This window comes from Leptonotus elevatus, chromosome 4 (genome assembly GCF_054856555.1).
Source record: "Leptonotus elevatus isolate MCC_2025b chromosome 4, RoL_Lele_1.0, whole genome shotgun sequence".
Lineage (NCBI taxonomy): Eukaryota > Metazoa > Chordata > Actinopteri > Syngnathiformes > Syngnathidae > Leptonotus > Leptonotus elevatus.
In genome coordinates, this window is record NC_141242.1 from 11,039,076 (window position 1) to 11,056,514 (window position 17,439).

At 42.1% G+C, this 17,439-nt stretch overlaps 1 protein-coding gene across 6 annotated transcripts in view; it reads right to left on the reverse strand.

The window, feature by feature from the left end:
* Nucleotides 1–1,715: 1,715 nt before the first annotated feature.
* Nucleotides 1,716–17,439, reverse strand: part of mgat4c (mgat4 family member C) — a 90,143-nt gene continuing 74,419 nt past the window's right edge. For 4 of the 6 annotated variants that reach the window (XM_086074684.1, XM_086074685.1, XM_086074687.1 and 1 more), the window contains 3 exons: nucleotides 6,802–6,941; nucleotides 6,527–6,674; nucleotides 1,716–6,301 (listed from right to left, as the gene is read on the reverse strand). In XM_086074684.1, the coding sequence (XP_085930810.1) occupies nucleotides 5,145–6,301; nucleotides 6,527–6,674; nucleotides 6,802–6,930 (1,434 nt within the window). In that variant the 5' untranslated portion in view covers nucleotides 6,931–6,941 and the 3' untranslated portion in view covers nucleotides 1,716–5,144. Of the gene's footprint in view, nucleotides 6,302–6,526; nucleotides 6,675–6,801; nucleotides 6,942–13,841; nucleotides 14,013–16,274; nucleotides 16,901–17,439 lie in introns of those variants that run through there. The other 2 variants (XM_086074689.1, XM_086074688.1) reach the window with 2 other exon arrangements.

Sequence of the window (17,439 nt, forward strand, 5' to 3'; positions counted from 1 at the left end):
TCTCACGCATGTGTTAGCTTAGCGCTAGCTAGGACGTGGCTTGTATAACACGAATATGGATTTAAAATGGGATGAAAAAGGGAAAAAAACATCGGTTTTGCTGTCGGCCAGGGTCTCATGGAGGTTAAAGTAAGTTGAATGAGATAAGGGAATATGGCTTTGTAAATGTATAATGAAGATCCCGGTTTTTAATCAAGCAAGAAGGCTATTTTTTTTGCTTAACTATATGTATTTTTAGAAGAAATTATGATTATCAAACAATAGATTTTTTTTTGAAAAATTATATTTCAATTCCAGTAAGATGACAGAATTCCTCCCCCCCTATACAAATATGATTTTATTGTCAAAAAAACTACTTTAGCCTTGTAAGATTTTATTTCTCAGAAAATACAACTTAATTCCCAAACTAATCCTTCCTTCTGGTAGGATTACGACTCAAAAAATGCTGGACTGGATAACCCCAGACGATTAAAACAGATGAAATCAAATCAAATGAGATTTCCTGCAAATAATGAAGAACCATTTGCCAACTTTTTACATATACATCAGCCCTGCAAGTGGGACTAAGCGGCACCCGGCGGGCTTTGCTTTTGACATTTTGCTTGGTGTTAGCGCCTCACTGCAGTTCAAATGTCACCCAGTCATATTTTTACTTTCCTTTTTTTGGGTTGTTTTTTAAGGGCAATTTGTAACACCTTTTGACAGGACCGTAAGACCGGAAGCTTCAAGGGACATTTACTTGTGTGAAATGAAACACAGGGGGAAAAAAAGTTTTATGCAGTATTCACAACGCCACATTCCCCCCTATTTTGTTAGCCCAAATTGATTAAATCAATTGTTTTTCCCCTCAAAATTCAAAAAGCCTTAAAAGTGAAGCCCTAGTTAAAATAATATGCCCCAGCAATTCAATAATTTTTGTTATTTTAATTTATTTAAATGTTCAAAAATTCCAGAAATTATTTTATGTTCATAATATTAAGGTCTGTCATTTGTAGAATTTTTAATCCAAAATAAATTTAATAAATTTTAGAATAAGAATGGAGCACTGTGAATACTTTCAACTTAGATGTACTACATGTGATTTTGTATTATTATTATTTTTTTTTATAAAATGGCAACAACAACAAAATTACGTAACGTGTGTTGAATTTTGAAGGGAAAAATGTATTTAATTTTGGAATCAATCTGTAACAAGAAAATATGGAAAATGGAAAGCTGAACATCTTTTGGGTGCATTGTATAACAATTATATGGTTTCTTATTTTTAATACGTTTGCAATTAATTTTCTTTTTAAAGTGTTTTCATATTGCCATTAATCTGTGTTGTATGCAGAAAAAAACAAATTTGACGGGGATTTTTTTTTTCAATTTTAGAAGAATGGAGCACTGTGAATACTTAACGGGTGCACTGTCTACACTGGTACGATATTCAGTATAGTTGTCAAGGTATGACAGTATATCTGATGTGTGAGTCCCTCATGCAAATCAAAACAAAGAGCCAGTGTGTGTCCCCCCCCAGCGTTCATTATGGATGCTCTTGAGAAGGAGAAAAAAAAAAGAAGCATATCATGAATATTGAAATTAATAATGTATGTTCTTAGCTGGCGGCTAAACGTTCCTTTCAGGATGCTTCAACCAGCTGCAAATGTCACAAACGTATTTTTGGGGCTGTGTAAAGTTAAACTTTGATGTAAAAAAACCCACAAACATGACACTGGGCATTCATGGGTTTAATCCGTCTCCTGTTTGCAACACAACATCATCATACAAGGTGTGGATAGCATAGCGGTACAAAAATATAGGCGGCGTCTTACAGTACAGCAGAAACCAGAAGGACAGAAGTCAAGACAAAAAAATGATATGTCGTCGATTTCTACGGGAACACGGGCCGGGAAAAGATTTCACAATCACTTCATGCACGTGTTACATGCGTCACATGACCAACATCGGTGACTCCAGACCGCCACCTAAGATCACGTCAGGCTCGGGTCATTTCGGTTCTTTCCATGTCTCAAGAAGCCATGCCTGAAAAGACATGGGAGGTCTGCCATTTTGTTTTCAAGTGGCCATTTTGGAGTCTTTTTTTTTGTCATTTCCACAAGTCTTTCAAAAACAAACAAGTCGCAATTGGTCTGGTTGTGAACCCGAGATATAAAATTCAGCCGCCAACGACAGTTAGCAACATGAAATTTGGTTGGCGAGTTGACTCAAAACTGTCATCGAAAGTCATCCATTTTGGTTTGAAGCGGCCATTTTAGTGTGACTTCTAGGGGACCTAAACATACTCAAGAGATTTTCTGTGATTGACACTAAATTTGAAGTACGCAGGAGACTAGTCACTGGTTATACTATATCACAAAGGACTTGAGTTTTTTGTAATAGCGTGTGGGTGGAGCATGGTAGCGAAATTTCATGACTCGCCATTGGTTTAAGAGCGCACCCTGGAATTTTGTCAAATTCAACCCCTGAAGCCATTTTCACTTAGCAACATGACATTTGCCAGACGTGTCTATCATGAGTAGACCCACAAAAAAAAAGTCTCAAGAAGCCATGCCTGAGAAGACATGGGAAGTCATCCATTTTGTTTTGAAGCAGCCATTTTAGGGCCATTTCCAGAGATTTTGTAAGACTTATAGAGATTTAGTTTGCATTAGAATGATTATGATACTTAATCAAGAGAATTTTTAGCTTCATCATTATGTGTGAGAAGTTTGATGGCTCGCCATTGGTTCAGCATTCACAATCTTCTGAAAAATTCATACCATGAAGCTCGTCTCACTTAGCATGAAATTTCATAAGCATGCCTATCATGAGTCGACGCACAAAACACTCTCAAGAAGTCACACTTGAAAAGAGACGGGAAGACTGTTGTTTTGTTGTGAATTGGCTTTTTAAGGGTTTTTTTGTGTCATAAAAGAGCGCATTTACCGCAGGAAAATTGTGCTGCTGAGCTTGAAAAAAAGAAAAGAAAAAAGAATAGAAGGAAAAAAGAAAATCGCAGCACTGCTGGCTCGTTCTTCACTGAGCAATCTCATCTCCAGTCGAAAAAACAAACAATGTTCTCCTGTCAGCCACTTTGACACAACACGGAGCAGACGCGGTGACACAAGGGGGGGGAAACGCTTTCAAAGTGAATATCCAAAGTGCCAAGCACCTCAAGATGGCGCTCCTCTTGGTGGCTTAGCGATGAGGGAGCTCATTAAGGGCCAAACGGGGACAAGGCCTGCCGGGAATCCCACAGCGACACTTTGCCGCCTTGTTATCCGTCTTGAAAGGCTGCGAAAGACACAATTACCTCAAGTAATTGGAGAGCGTTCTCAAGGACGGCCTGTTGTACTACACTTCCGAATAACGACTACAGCCCGACCCTTTTATTGTAAGATGTATACGGAGATGCTTAGGTTCAATGTAATACCTTGGAATAAAACTCAATACCTTGTCAAATCCAATTGAATTGCTTTTGATTGCTTTTTTTGGGGGGGGGGAGGGGGGGGGCTCAAGTTGGACATGCCCAACAATTATTTTAAGACTGTATTCAAGTGAAAATTGGTAAATAGACATTTTATTCAATGAAAAAGAGGACTTGAAAGTTAGAAAAAATGAATTAACCCCCGACACAAGTTGAAATTGGGTGGACATGTCTGTCCTATCAAGTTGCATGCAAAAGTCTCATGGACTCATGCTTGAAATTGAGCTGAAAGTCAACCATTTTGGTTTGAAGCAGCCATTTTGTGGCGAATGCCTTGAAAAAGGGGTCTGGAAAGTAAAAAAAAAAGAAAAAAAAAGAAAAAACTAAACTCGACACCAGTTTCACCAAGAAAGACAAATTTGGGTGGACAGGTGATGTGGACATGAAATGAAAAACAGGACGGATGAAAAAGACTTAAAGACCTGTAATTGAAACTGAGCAGAAAGTTGGCCATTTTGGTTTGAAGCAACCATTTTGGGGTGAATGCCATTAAAGGGGAAGTCAACCTTAAATTCTTGACAATAATATGTGACCTCACTAGTCCTAAACATGACATTCTGATTAATATTACATGTGTGGAATATGAGTTATGAAGCAAAATCCAGCCATTTTAATCCATCCTAGGGGGCAGCCATTTTGCCATTTGTTGTCGAATGAAGATGACTTCACAGTTGCTCAGAGCTGAGGCAACGACCAATCACAACTCAACTGAGCATCTGTGATGTCATCTTCATTCGACAGCAAATGGCAAAATGGCCGCCTTCTGATATTGATAAACACGTCTGGATTTTGCTGCTTAACTCCATTATATATATTCTACTAACACAAGATTATATATACATTAGACTATTGGGGCTTGCTTGATAGTACATATTATTGTCAAGACTTTTTTTGACTCCTTTAAAAAAAACAAAAATCTATAAAAACTGACTCCAATTTTGGCAATCTCCAATAAACTGGGCTTGTAACTTTGATTAGCTTTAATAAGGGACTTTGCGCATATGAGTCGATATCCTCTACAGGTGGGTGAGGCTAAATGGCCAAACTATTGTGGGTGGAACAATTATTGTCAAACCAAAGTATTTGGCACTGGATGCGCTTTTCTTGCTTTTACAACAGGTGCTGTAATACATTTGTTACAAAAACAACAACAACCTCACATTAAATAGTTATTTTCAGTACATTTTCATCTTCCTGTTTTCGCTCATGCCCGTCGGTTTTGATTGCTACGTGAACAACCGACTTTGACTTGAATCTCATGTTTACCTGTTTTTTGATGTTTTACCAGAGGTGGCACAGTATAAAGACGTAGACCGCTAGACTGGTTTTGTCAGACAAACCTCTGTAGCGTTTCATAAAGGTAGGTTTCACAAACCTCCGTCTCTGTTTCATAACACGTACTGATTGATGGCGACAGTCTAAAGTGTATCAACGCCGATTTTCAAACCGCACCATGATCGCTTTGTGCTCCTCTTTCCACTCTACGTTACGGTCACGCTAACAAACACGAGGACCAGGAAGATGATCCGAAACTTGCAGTTATAAAAAAACACAAACAAAAAAAACAGTAGCAATCCAAATCAATAAATACGTACAAAACGCTTACGTTGGAGTGGAAATATGTACATTTATAATAGAAATTGTCAACTACGATATACTAAGAGTCCGCACGCCCTCATTGGCTGGGCGCAGGTGTCGTCCATAAACTTATACTTCTGATTATTAGCCACTCCTTCTGACCGGCTGTCACTACGATACGCACACACTCCACTTCAAAGCTGATCTTGTGGTCTACGTCCCGGACTTCGATGTTACCGTTCTTAAACTCCCCCAAGGTGATGTACGAGGAACACTGCTTTCCCTTCTTGGTGCCCACCAGTTTCTCGCCGACTTCCAGAGCTCCGCGGTGGAGGATGTCGTTCTGTCTGTCGTCGGATCCTGTGGCGATCTTGATCCTGCTGATCTTGGCCGACTTGTTGAAGACCACCACGAAGAAGTCCCCGGTGGACGGGGGCTTTCCCCAGAAGTACTCGTCCACGGCGCTGTAGGCCTTGACGGCGTCGTAGTTCTCGAACACGTCGATGTTGGTGTAGAGGCGTGCCGGCGGGTTGTCGGGAATGTCCACCGCGTCCTCCTCAAAGTCGTCATCCTTCAGCTTGTTCTCGGCTCCCTTGTAGGATGAGTAGTAGCCCATGTGCTGGAAGAGCGACGGCTTGAAGCGAATCACGTCCTTTTGGGCCAGCAGGCCTCGGAAGTGGATGAGCAGCCAGTCGCACGGCATCTCCTGGTAGAACATGAGCAGGAAGTGCGCCAGGCGCGGCAGATCCCGCGCGTGGTACAACTTCCCGATGTAGCCCAGCTTGGAGAACTCCAACATCACCCAGTAGGATCCATCCCGGGACGCTATCACCTTCTTCAGCGCCGTCAGAAAGTTACGAGAGCAGCGCACGTCGTCCTCCAGCATCATGTAGAAGTCGGACAGGTTGGTGCAGAAGTTGAGCAGGAAGGCGTAGTCCACGTTTTGCTTGGACCGGAAGCGAACCCGGTCCTCGGGGTCGTTGTAGTTCCTCTTCAGGCCGTCCAAGGATGGGTAGTACTCCTCGGGAGCCTGGATCACCAGCAGGCGGCCGGCGATGATGTGGTGCGAGAACTTGCGGCTGATTTCCTGCAGCAGGTTCTCGCACCACAGAGAGTCGAAGTCAGCCAGGTGGACCACCACCACGATCTCCTTCAGTTCTTCGTAGCTGGACTGGTCAAATATGGACTTGATGGTCTCCAGGAGGTAGTTCCCTCGCTTCCTTTTCACCGACGATAGCCCGATGGTCAGATACTCTGATGATGACAAGGGACACATAGGAAAGGGACAGTCAGGTAAATCTGGTCCTACACAGAACAATTGGTCCAATGATGACAAAGAGCACGTGCCAGTCATGTTTTGTGAAGACTTCTGAAGAGCTAGACTGGGCAGTAAGGTAGTTATGAAAAAAATCATCTAGTTAATGAGACCTGCTTTTCAATCCTGGATCCAAAGTCTTTTAAACAAAACATTGGACATACTCTTGCGGTTGAGCGGCGTTCCGGCCAGATAGCGGTACGTGACGTTGATGGATCCCGAGAAGTTACTGAGGTCTCGGAAAGTGTGCACGTATCGCTCTGCGCTCGGGGGGTGGGCCGACGTCTCCCTGAGCTGCCTCTTATCTTCTTCCTGGAAGACAAGGTGGAGCATTTGATGCTATTAAGCACCCAGATTCACACACACACGCACACGCCCCCCCCCCCCCCCCCCCCACACACACACACACACACACACACACACAGAAGGTCTTACTAACCAGCACATATCCGTCTTCAATGTAAAGGTTGAGGAAGAGGAGGAATGTGATGAGGAAGCCAAGGAAGGGGATGGCCGAGCGCTTCCTCAGACACCTCATCTTGTCTAGGGACTTCCACAGCAGCCTCATGGTCAGCTCACCTGCAGAGCACACGTCACAAGATTCTGAATCATTTGATTCTGATTCTGATAGGGAGCGGCAGGTCCCGTGCGTGGCAGGATCAGAATCATCAAATTCTGAATCATCTGATTCTGATACGGCATGGCATGTCCCGTGCGTGGTAGAATCAAAATCAGATTGTGAATCTTCAGATTCTAATTCTGATCAGAATCATCTGATTGTGATTCTGATATGACACGGCAGTTCCCATGCATGGTATAATCAGATTTAGAATCATCATATTCTGAATCATTTGATTCTGTTTCTAATACGGCCCACTCCGTTCTTTAATCTGACCCACAGAGCAATTACATCATCAAGAGTCTTGTAATATTTGGGCTCTTTAAAATGCAATTATTCTTTTTATAAATAAATGTTTCCTTCATTTAGTGACCATTCTTGGTTGGTTGGTCAGCTAGTTAAATCATCAATGATTTGGTTGGTTAGCTTGTTCGTTTATTAGTTGGTTGATCAGGTTCTATGTTAGCTCATAGTTAGTTTTATTTATTTCCTGTTAGTTGGTTAGTCCATTGGTTGCTTGGTTTGTTTCCATGGTTTGGGTTGGTAAGTTAGTATCCATATTTATTGGCTAATTCATTTACTTTTGGCTGGTTAGTGAGTTAGCTCATTAGTTCTTTGGCGAGCTAGTTAAATTTCTCAGAATTTTGCAATACAGATAGATAGACCCGTCTGTCATTACACATTCCTGGAATAGATAGAAGAACAAATTATTATTTTTTAACAAATAGGTCAAGACCAGACCAATTAATGTCCCATTTCCCATTATTGAACAGCCTCCCTCCATAATAATCACAATTATAACTTCCCCTCAGTGCTAATCAGCGGGCATGTCCTTGGTGTATGTCACGATGATGATGGAAACAACACAACGCAACACGAGGCTCATGTGGATTATGCGGCTTATGTGGATAACTGCTGTAGCGTGGCAGATAGATGCCCAGGTGTTGCCATAGCAACCATCTTCTTTCCTCCTACCCAGAAACTCAGCTGACTGACAAGACTGCACGTCCCTCTTATATTCCAGGAACGGGGGAATAGCTATAAATTCCCAAGATGCATTAACCGTGTGTGTTTGTGCGTGTGTTTGTGTTCATTCGAGTGGCAGCAATCCAGCCTGCCAAATGGACTAAAGTGTCTTTTAATGGTCGCAACCCACTGGCAGGCACACTGGCTGGGATGTCAGCGTCGCCATTTTCTCAGGACGCTGCACACTTCCAGCAGCAGGCAGTTAAGTATATGTGTGTGTGTGTGTGTGTGTGTGTGTGTGTGTGTAACCTTGTGTCAAGTGGAGCACATACGCCACAGAGTTGCCTCAGCTGGCCCATTCACTGCCATTCACACTCTATAGTCTGTCCATTGAATATGAGGTGAGAGCTTGCCTTTTAGTGCACGGTTGGTCTGTAAGTTGCTTGTTTGCGTCGGTAGTTATTAAGCGAGTTATTAAGTGAGTCAGTTGTTCAGTCACTTACTTGATTCCTTGCTTTGCTCATTTGTTCATCAAGGCTTAGCACTCAATGTGCTTCACAAGTTCACATGGTTACAAAACAACATGTATAGATATCTTTCTAAGGTAAATTACAGCAATCAAAGGAAAAAAAGAATTTAAGACATTTAAGAAATCTGAACAATTGAAACAAAGTGGGAAAATGTACTGTGGTCTGACGAGGAAATGGACAATCCAGGTTGGAATCAGTACAAAAGCCAACATCTGTGATGGTATCCGGGGGTAACTTGCACATCTGTGAAGACACCATTCATGTTGAAAGGTACATACGAGCTTTGGAGCAACAACCAAGCAAGGTCTTGTTCAGGCACGTCCTTGCTTATTTCAGCGAAGAGAGTGCGAGTACTAGACTGGCCTGCCTGCCAGCAGTCCAGACCTGTCTCCCATCAAAATGTGTGGCACACTATGAACCACAAACTACAACAACGAGGACCCCGGACTGCTAATCAACTGACGTTCTACCAAATCAAGAATCCAATTGATTTGGACCAGTAACCTAGAAGACTGTGGTCAAACGTCAGATTGCGTATAGCAAGCTTCTTTCCTAGGTGCATTACATACGACCTCAATCTTGTTCAGCGTATTGCATTTGAAAGCTATATAACAGCATCAGTGCATTTATGTCAGCTTCCTAGCAGCTGTTGACACATTTTCCCTTGCTGTTGGACAAAGATGGCCTTGTGTCACACGTCTTGTTTTCGACTTTCTATTACCTCACTAAAACAAATAGAGAATATCCTTGCAAGCTGACTTTGAATGTGTTGTCAATAATACACACACCCACACACACACACACACACACACACTGTGATGAAGGCGAAGGACAATCATAGCCTGCAGCTCAACGAAAAGGTCTGTCGTTGGCTGCTTTTCGATGGGAGACACCTTGATCAGTTGCACGGAGCGCAACTACAACTACTCGTTCAAGCACAGTGACATCATGTGCTGCGTTCAGGGACACAAAGGAAAACATTATTAGCATAATTTGGAAATTTGTTAGTAACTTAATTACCCAATTGGATAGGTAGTTGCTTAGTTAGTGGTTAGCCAGTTTGTTGGTTCTTTAGTTGGTTGGTTATTCAATTATTCAGTTCCTTAGTTAGTTGGTTTCATAGTTGGTTTCTTCGAGGGTTCGTTAGTTGGTTAGACGGTTTTGTTATTTTTTTTGTTAAATTAAGTTTGCGTGTGAAAAACAAATAAACTCATTTGCTCCCAACAACATATTAAAAAATATATATTTTAAATAATGCCAAATATACAGAAGGCTTTGATGCAGCCTCTGACCTGAAGAGGTGGCTTAAAGCAATGGTAGTCATTACAAAAAACGGCCTGCAGGTGGCAGAGTATTAGAGATCAACCAGGGCCATGTTGCAACAAGCTTTTCCCCCCCAGTGTTTTCAACAGGTTTGTGAATAATTATGAAACTTAGCTATATTCTAATGCTAACTACTGCAAAACGGAAACAGATACAAATATAAGTTTTTCTTGATGAAAGAAAAATACTTATTTAAATATTTATTTTGGTAGGTTCCATGTTTTTATAGCAATAGAACACAGTATTCTGTGGGCCTAGCAAAATCAGTCAAAATCCGGTAAAACAGTCGGGAGCGAAGTTGGTTGCTTCAGTGAAAATGGCTGGGAGTGAATGCGTTTACTATTTAATTATTTTGGTTATTTTGAGCCGCCAGGAGTGTTACGAAAGACAAGGCGCAAACTTAAACGTCCGCATTAAGCGCTTGAAAGTCAGACGTTGACATTTTACAAGTGAAAAGTTGTCCTCCGGGAGCACTTTGAACTGGAGCCACACGACAGAGTCACTTTGGAAATCAAAAAGTCTCTCCGACACTTTCCCGATTACATCATGTTTACGTTTCGATTCGGGCAATTTTGAAAAGCTTTGTTGGCGCTCCGGGAGGAAACGGGCCAGGCGTTAATACAAACGGGCGGCAGCGGCGACGGCAATTCTCCCGCATTTCATCTTATCTGTTTTCCATTATTTCCCCCGGGGCCTCCTGCACCTCACAGATACCCGCTTCCGGCGCCAATAATCAATTAAGCGGGCAGATTTGCTGGGCTTCAGCAGTCGCTTTGTGTCAGCACGTCAGCTTTCCATGGATTTCTCCTCCTTGATGAGAGACGCCAGCGCTTTTTATTGATAAGAGAAACGCAGCGCAGGCAGGGGAGGAATAATCAGTGCCTTTCATTACCGAACGGCTGTTTGGTTAATCATTGAAATTGGTCAAAGAATCGAGCTTCTTACAGGCTGACGCACAAAAGAAGGAAGTGTGTGCACACTTGGCGGACATCAAGTAATGCTAATTAGCAGTCAGTGTATGCCTAATCTAATCAGGGTCTGCTATAATTCAATGGTAGGTCTAGTATTTTCCAGTCGGGGTCTAGCATGGGACAAGTCTGGCTTTAGTCTAAATTAAGTCCATGTCAAATATTGTTGAAGTCTAGGTCTAGTATTGTCCTATTCTAGTTTCAGTCTGAGTCTAGGATAGATCTATTCTGTTCTGGTCTACAATAGTTGAAAACTGAGTTTTGCATGCATACAAACTATTAACTAACCCTAATTAACTATTCTAGGTCCAGTCTGGGTCTACTCTGGCTAAAATCTTTTTGCAGTATTGTCTAGGGCCAGACTAGGTCTAGTAGGGTTCAGGCCTGGTTCAAGAATAATTCAAGGGTTGTATAGCCTAGGTCAAGTCTGGGTCTAGTATAGTTCTAATTTGTGTCTGGTCTAGCACAAGACTAGGTCTAGTATTGTTCAAGCATAGGTCTGGTATTGTCAGTTTAGGTCAAGACTGGGTCTAGTCTAGTTGAAGTCGAGGTCTATTATTGACAAGTCTGGTTCAGTCTTGGTCTACAATGGTTAGTCTGGGTTTAGTCTAAGCGCAAATCTGGTTGGTTTTATCTAGTCCCTGTCACGGGTGTGCGGGGGTTTGTGAACCCAAATGCGGGAAACAGTTCGGGAGGACAGGTGTGCTCACAAAAATGTTTAATGAACAAAAACAGAAGAAGAAAACTAGGCAAAAACACTTAAAGTAAAAAACAAAACATATTCAAAGAAACAAACACTCAGACAAAATTTAGATGGACATGACTATCAGGACGAGGAGTGAAAGGAAACAAAATGATCCATCAAGGACTGAACAAAAACCAGGAACTAAATACAAGCTAAGCAATGAGACAATGCAAAACATCTGGACATGACACAAGTGGTTGAGGGATCTGATTGGTAGACACAAGGGACAGGGATGTCAAACAGGTGGACACAAAGCCATAACGAGAAAGACATGAACCACAAGAAAACAAGACATAACATGAATCAAAACCGAATACAAAACTAAAACACGTCATCATGACAGTCTCAGTCTACATCTACGGTAATATTACCCCGTTTACAAATGACAAATTTCTTTCTTTAGAAAAAAAGAAAAAAAAGAAAAAAAAAGACAAATTTCATAATTCAAAGTCCAACCTGGGAGTCTGCTTCAAACCAACAAACAACAATAACACTTGGGTTATCCCGAACTAAGCATTTCTTGCTCCCCCCCCCCCCCCCCCCCCCCATCTCATTCCATTCCATGTGCACCGCAGCATCCAGACGGCGTCACAGAGGACCTGAACAGATGTACGACCCACACTGAATCCCTCCAGGCCCCCCCATCCCGTCTCACATCCTCCTCCGCCTTCGCTTCCCTGTCACGGCTGTCAGAAGCATGAGGAAGTGGAGCTTTAACGGTAGGAAGTGGAGCTTGTCCCCGAGGACGCCAGCAACCAGCCACCAGCCCATCGCGTCGCCTTCAGAGAGTAAACGGGGGCGCCAAGTCCACTGGACCAGAATTTGGTTTGCCAACGAGCACATTATAAAATAATACAAATAAATATAGATGTTTCATTTTGTTATTGTAAGTCATAAACTGATTTTAAAGTCACAACGAAATTATAAAAATAAATAAAGGTATGGTCCCGTCGACTGAACTCACCCTCAGTATACCAGGAAGTAGCCTGCCACTAGTATGGGTCTAGTCTAGGTCAAGGATGGTTCTAGTCTAGCTCTCACTCAGGCATAGTATGGCCCTCATCTAGGATGAGTCTTCATCCACCCTCATTCCAGTCTCAGACTAGTCCAGGTCTAGTATGGTTCTAGTCCAGGACAAGACCAGGTCCAGTCTAGCATGGTTAGTCTTGGTCTTGTATGGTTGTAGTCTAGGACTTCCCTAGGTTTAGTTTTGGTCTAGCCACGTCAACTGTAGCCCCAGTCTAGTAATAGTCCGAGTCTAATATAGCTAAAGACTAGGATCAGTCAAGTTGTAGTCCAGGTCTAGTCTGGTCAACATAGATCTAGCATAGCTCTAGTACTGCACCCGTCCAGATCCAGTATGCACCCTACCCTTGGACATGTCTAGATCAACACTAAAATCAGTCTAGGTCTCGTCCAGGTTTAATATGTTACTAGTCTAGGACCATCTAGGACTAGTGTTGGCCACATGTTAGTCGCAAACAATAAACATTATTCTAAATAACTAATCTAACTTGCCTAAAAGAGCAACACAACGTTTGTAAAACTGTAAAATATATCATGTAATTAAAACTGTTGGTTCTCTGTTTTGCGTTGTGATTGGTCAGCCTGCACCTTGAAGGGGCGTGGCTTAACAAAAAGGCCCATTAAAAACTGCTCCCGTGGCCTCCTAAAGGACAAAAATATGCAATAAAAGTCCGCATGGGATCTTTTCTTCAGTCTCTCGAGAGAAAAAAAGGAAAGCACTTAAAAGCACTTTAGAGAGTCAAGGTCACGTCCTGGTCAAAAGAAAAAAAATGTCTGCAGGCGGCAGACAACATGACAAAGCTTTATCTCCTGCCTACACGCCTGGAGAGGGATGGCGGACGGCTGGCTTTTCACCAGGAAATGAAAGCTGAAAGACACAATGAGACGGCACACTGACACCCCGGGGGAGTGAACGCCAGCGCGCTCCTCCGGGTGATGATAGCCATAGAGACGGAAATTGGAACAACATGAGAAAGTGGTACGCGCGTCTCTGTCCTGGCTCTTCAGTGCAATACGGGAAAAGGAACAAGAACAACAAAAAGAGTAGAAAATGCATTAGCTATGTAAAGTTCTCATGCTGGTTATGTTTTACCTCGAACCCGGAACCCCCGAACTGCAAGGCAAACGTCGTACCCACTCACCACAACATGGCTAAAATATCAATAAAAGCCACTGACCACATTGACCATTGATCACATTTAAACCAACTTCATTATAATTAAAACCCACAAGATCAATAACAACACAGGCCTTGAACCCACAACCCTGACATGAACAGAACCAAGATGGCACGCACGCTACCTTCACCAAGAAGCAGAAGAAGGAGAAGAAGAAGAAGAAGAAGAGGAGTAGTGGAGCAGGCAGCAGATGTTGGGCTGCCTTTTCCCAGACGCGGCTGGACTGGCGGCACAATATCCCGCACATCCGCGCATGAATCTTTGATGAGGCGCGTTGACCGGCCAGTGGCTACGAGACACTTAGTGGACATCCAATGGGCCTGACAGGGCAGATCTCTCTGTGCGCCCCCCGCCATGACTCACTCCTCCCCCTCCTCCCTCCCCCCTTTGGCAATCAAACAAACATGTTGTTGTCGGATTTAGCTCGCCTGTACCTTAAAGCTAATTTAACCATGTAGTGGTTGTGGGCCGTTTATTTACTCAACTGAACCGGACCAGGCCACTATTAGGTCTGCGTTTGATCACAACAAGGCGTTTATTGGGGGGCAGTCCATGTAAACACTCACACTTTTCGATATGTAGTGGTTTCAGGGCGTTTATTAAGTCAACTGAAGAGACATTCAGGTCTCTATTAGGTTTCAGCAATATCAAATGGAGTAACAAAAAGTTACATTGTTGTCTACACAAAAAGGATTTTATTGGGGGCAGGTCTTTCAATATGGACACAAGTCATCACGTAATGGTTGTGGGGAATTTATTCACGCAACTGAAGAGAGGATCAGGTCTCTATTAGGTCTGAGGCACATTGGATGACAGATCGTGTGGAACAAATAATTCCTCTAGCCATCCCCATGTCATGTCATGTAAATCTGGACACGTTTCATTTAGTAGAATTTCCAGGGCATTTATTTACTTAAGTGAAGAGAGGTGCAGGTCTGTATTAGGTCTGATGCAGATTGGGCAGAACAAGTAAGTCGCAGGTTTTGAGCATGGGCACATCACAGACTACTAGAATGCTAATCGTCAATACTAAATTATATATATTAGGGGCCAGGTCTTTAATATTGGACTCCACATAACATTGTGGAGCAATCTTATATCAAAAACTAGGCATGATCCTGTCTTTAAATGCCTACAGGCGCATGAATAAGGGTCTTATGCCCAATTTGTTATTGCGGAGACAGCATCTTTAAGGACACTTTATGTAGACTCCACAATGTCGTGTGCGTCTATTTACATTTACAAACCTCCTAATGAAGGTATATATTTATCAGGGGGGAGGCATTTAACAAATGGACACTGGAACATTATTCGTGGTGACAAAATCTCCAGAATAAGGCGTTTACTTTGGTGGATGCCTTTAAAATCGGATGTTACGCAACATTGTGAAGCGATCACAGATCATAGTTTACTGTACGCTAAGCATCATGAAAGGTGCCGTCTCTGTAATAGGGCGTGGGAGTCCTTTAAACATGGATGCATATTACATGGGGAGTCTACTGGAATGCTAGTTGTTGTTAAAGCTAAAGCTGCTGTCTTCACAATAAGGCTCTTATTGAGGGAAGGCCTTTTAACACATTCACTGCCATTGACAGCTATAGACGTCAAAAAATCATTTGAACTATTTCTATACATATTTTTCCATTTTTGTTAACAACAGTATGAAAACCTAGATTTTTTTGTACATTTAGAACAGATATACAATTTGTGATTAATCGTGAGTTAACTAGTGAAGTCATGCGATTAATTATGATTACAAATTTGAATTGCCTGATGCCCCCAATTTTTTTTTTTAATATATATATTTTTATTTTTAACAATCTTTTTTTTATTTTTTATTAAAGATTATCAAAAATTTGGGGCCTCAGGCGATTACAATTTTTAATCGTAATTAATCGAAGTGGGAAAAAATGTTAAACTAATAGAAATAGTTCAAATTAATTTTTGACGTCTATAGCCGTCAATGGCAGTGAATGAGTTAACATGGAAGCACACAATGGAAAGCAAAGACGTTACATCTATTGGACGCTAATCTACGTCAAAGACACCATCTTTACAATTCATTGTTTATTAGCGGGGAGTCTTTAGATACGAATGGTGGAGAGCTTAAGAGTTCGTCTGTAGACTAAGGATTTTATTAGAGGATAGGCCTTTAAATATGGATGCACACAACAGTGGAAGCCACGTATGGTGATGACATCATCGTCATTATCACTACATTCAAATGAACTTCCTTCGCCAGCACGTCGCATTCCTGTAAGGCTTTTTTTATTATCACCTTGTGTTTGGAGGCGCGGCACAAATTTATAGGAGGCTCCGGCTCGACAGCGACACGATTACACTTTAATTAACAGGAGGTTGTTAATGCTCACTGACATTCACACTTAAAACCCTTGCACCAAGAACAACACTGCCAGATGAAACATCTCTCGAAGCCGCCTCAAATAAATTCAATAATAACCTTTTTAAACACCCAGCACCAGTAAACAAAGAGGTGGAAAAAGAACTGTCGTCAAAGCAAGCTGTCGGATTTCATCTATAGTAGGTGTTTACTTACTCGGCTGGAGAGAAGACCTGGAAACTCAGCTACAAGCAGGACCAGTATGTTTATTGGGGGTGAGGCCTTGAGGCAATTAGCCGCTGCAAGCTGCCATATTTTCTTTAAAGTGCACAATTATTTACTCAACTACAGTGAGGATCAGGTGTCTATGAGGGGGAGGGCATTTAGGTAATTAATTACTATTTAATCTAAATGGTCTATTTGGGGTAAGGTTTTTAGGGAGTTAGCCAAAGCAACCTACAGATTTGCTGTATAATTCCTCCTGACGAAAACCAGTAACAGCACAAACTATATGTCTGATGAATTGTAAAACGGATCCAAATAAAGTCCTGTGCTCACAAAGGCAAGAGAGAAAGGCAGACGAGTTGTGGGCCACTCAATGGAGACTTTCTGCCGCCTCAGAGAAATAAATTAGACTAAAGGGCAGACTTGAAGAATGTATTGAAAAACTAAATGTCCTTTTCACAGTTTAATGCCCAATAGATGATAGCCAAAGGCTAACGCTATACATCGCAGTGACAAGCACTGCTTCTTCATCATAAAGAGCACAGGACTACCTTTAAGGGTCTAAATGCCACACTTGGTCTAGAAAGGTGCCTAGACCAGCTTTTTTTTGTCAGCAAAGGACTTTGAACTGAATGTACAATCTTTTTGTTTGTACACATTTTCAGAGCTGTTACTGGTTTTGGTTGAAAGTTACTTACCTCCTGTCTCCTTTCCAATCCACGTTAACTTTATAGACCATCTTTTTTGTGAACAAATGACTGACTGTCGACTGGATGACTGCAATGAGCTTGTAATCAAAAGGTAGAGTGTTTGAAGTGTTCTTTTGGAACTAGTATTGAGCAGCTTTTTGTGAGCAAAAGACCGTGATTTGGATCTATTGTTGCCAATCTTTGCAAATGCAGTGTGTCATGTTTCTGTTTTAATGTGATAAATTGCTACTTGCTGCTTTATTTCCTGGTCCTGGCAGCTTGATACACACACCAAAATCGGAGTATATTGGTGGCATCAAAAAGCAAGCAGTGCACAGTGTTGTTGGTTTTTTCTGCATTTGTACGTCAGCCAGTGAGACTCAACACAAGCTTGAAGTACCATTGTCGCTGTGCTGCTGACCGTCCATGCCGAAACTGAAGCAAGGTGAGAAAATGTTCCAGGAGAT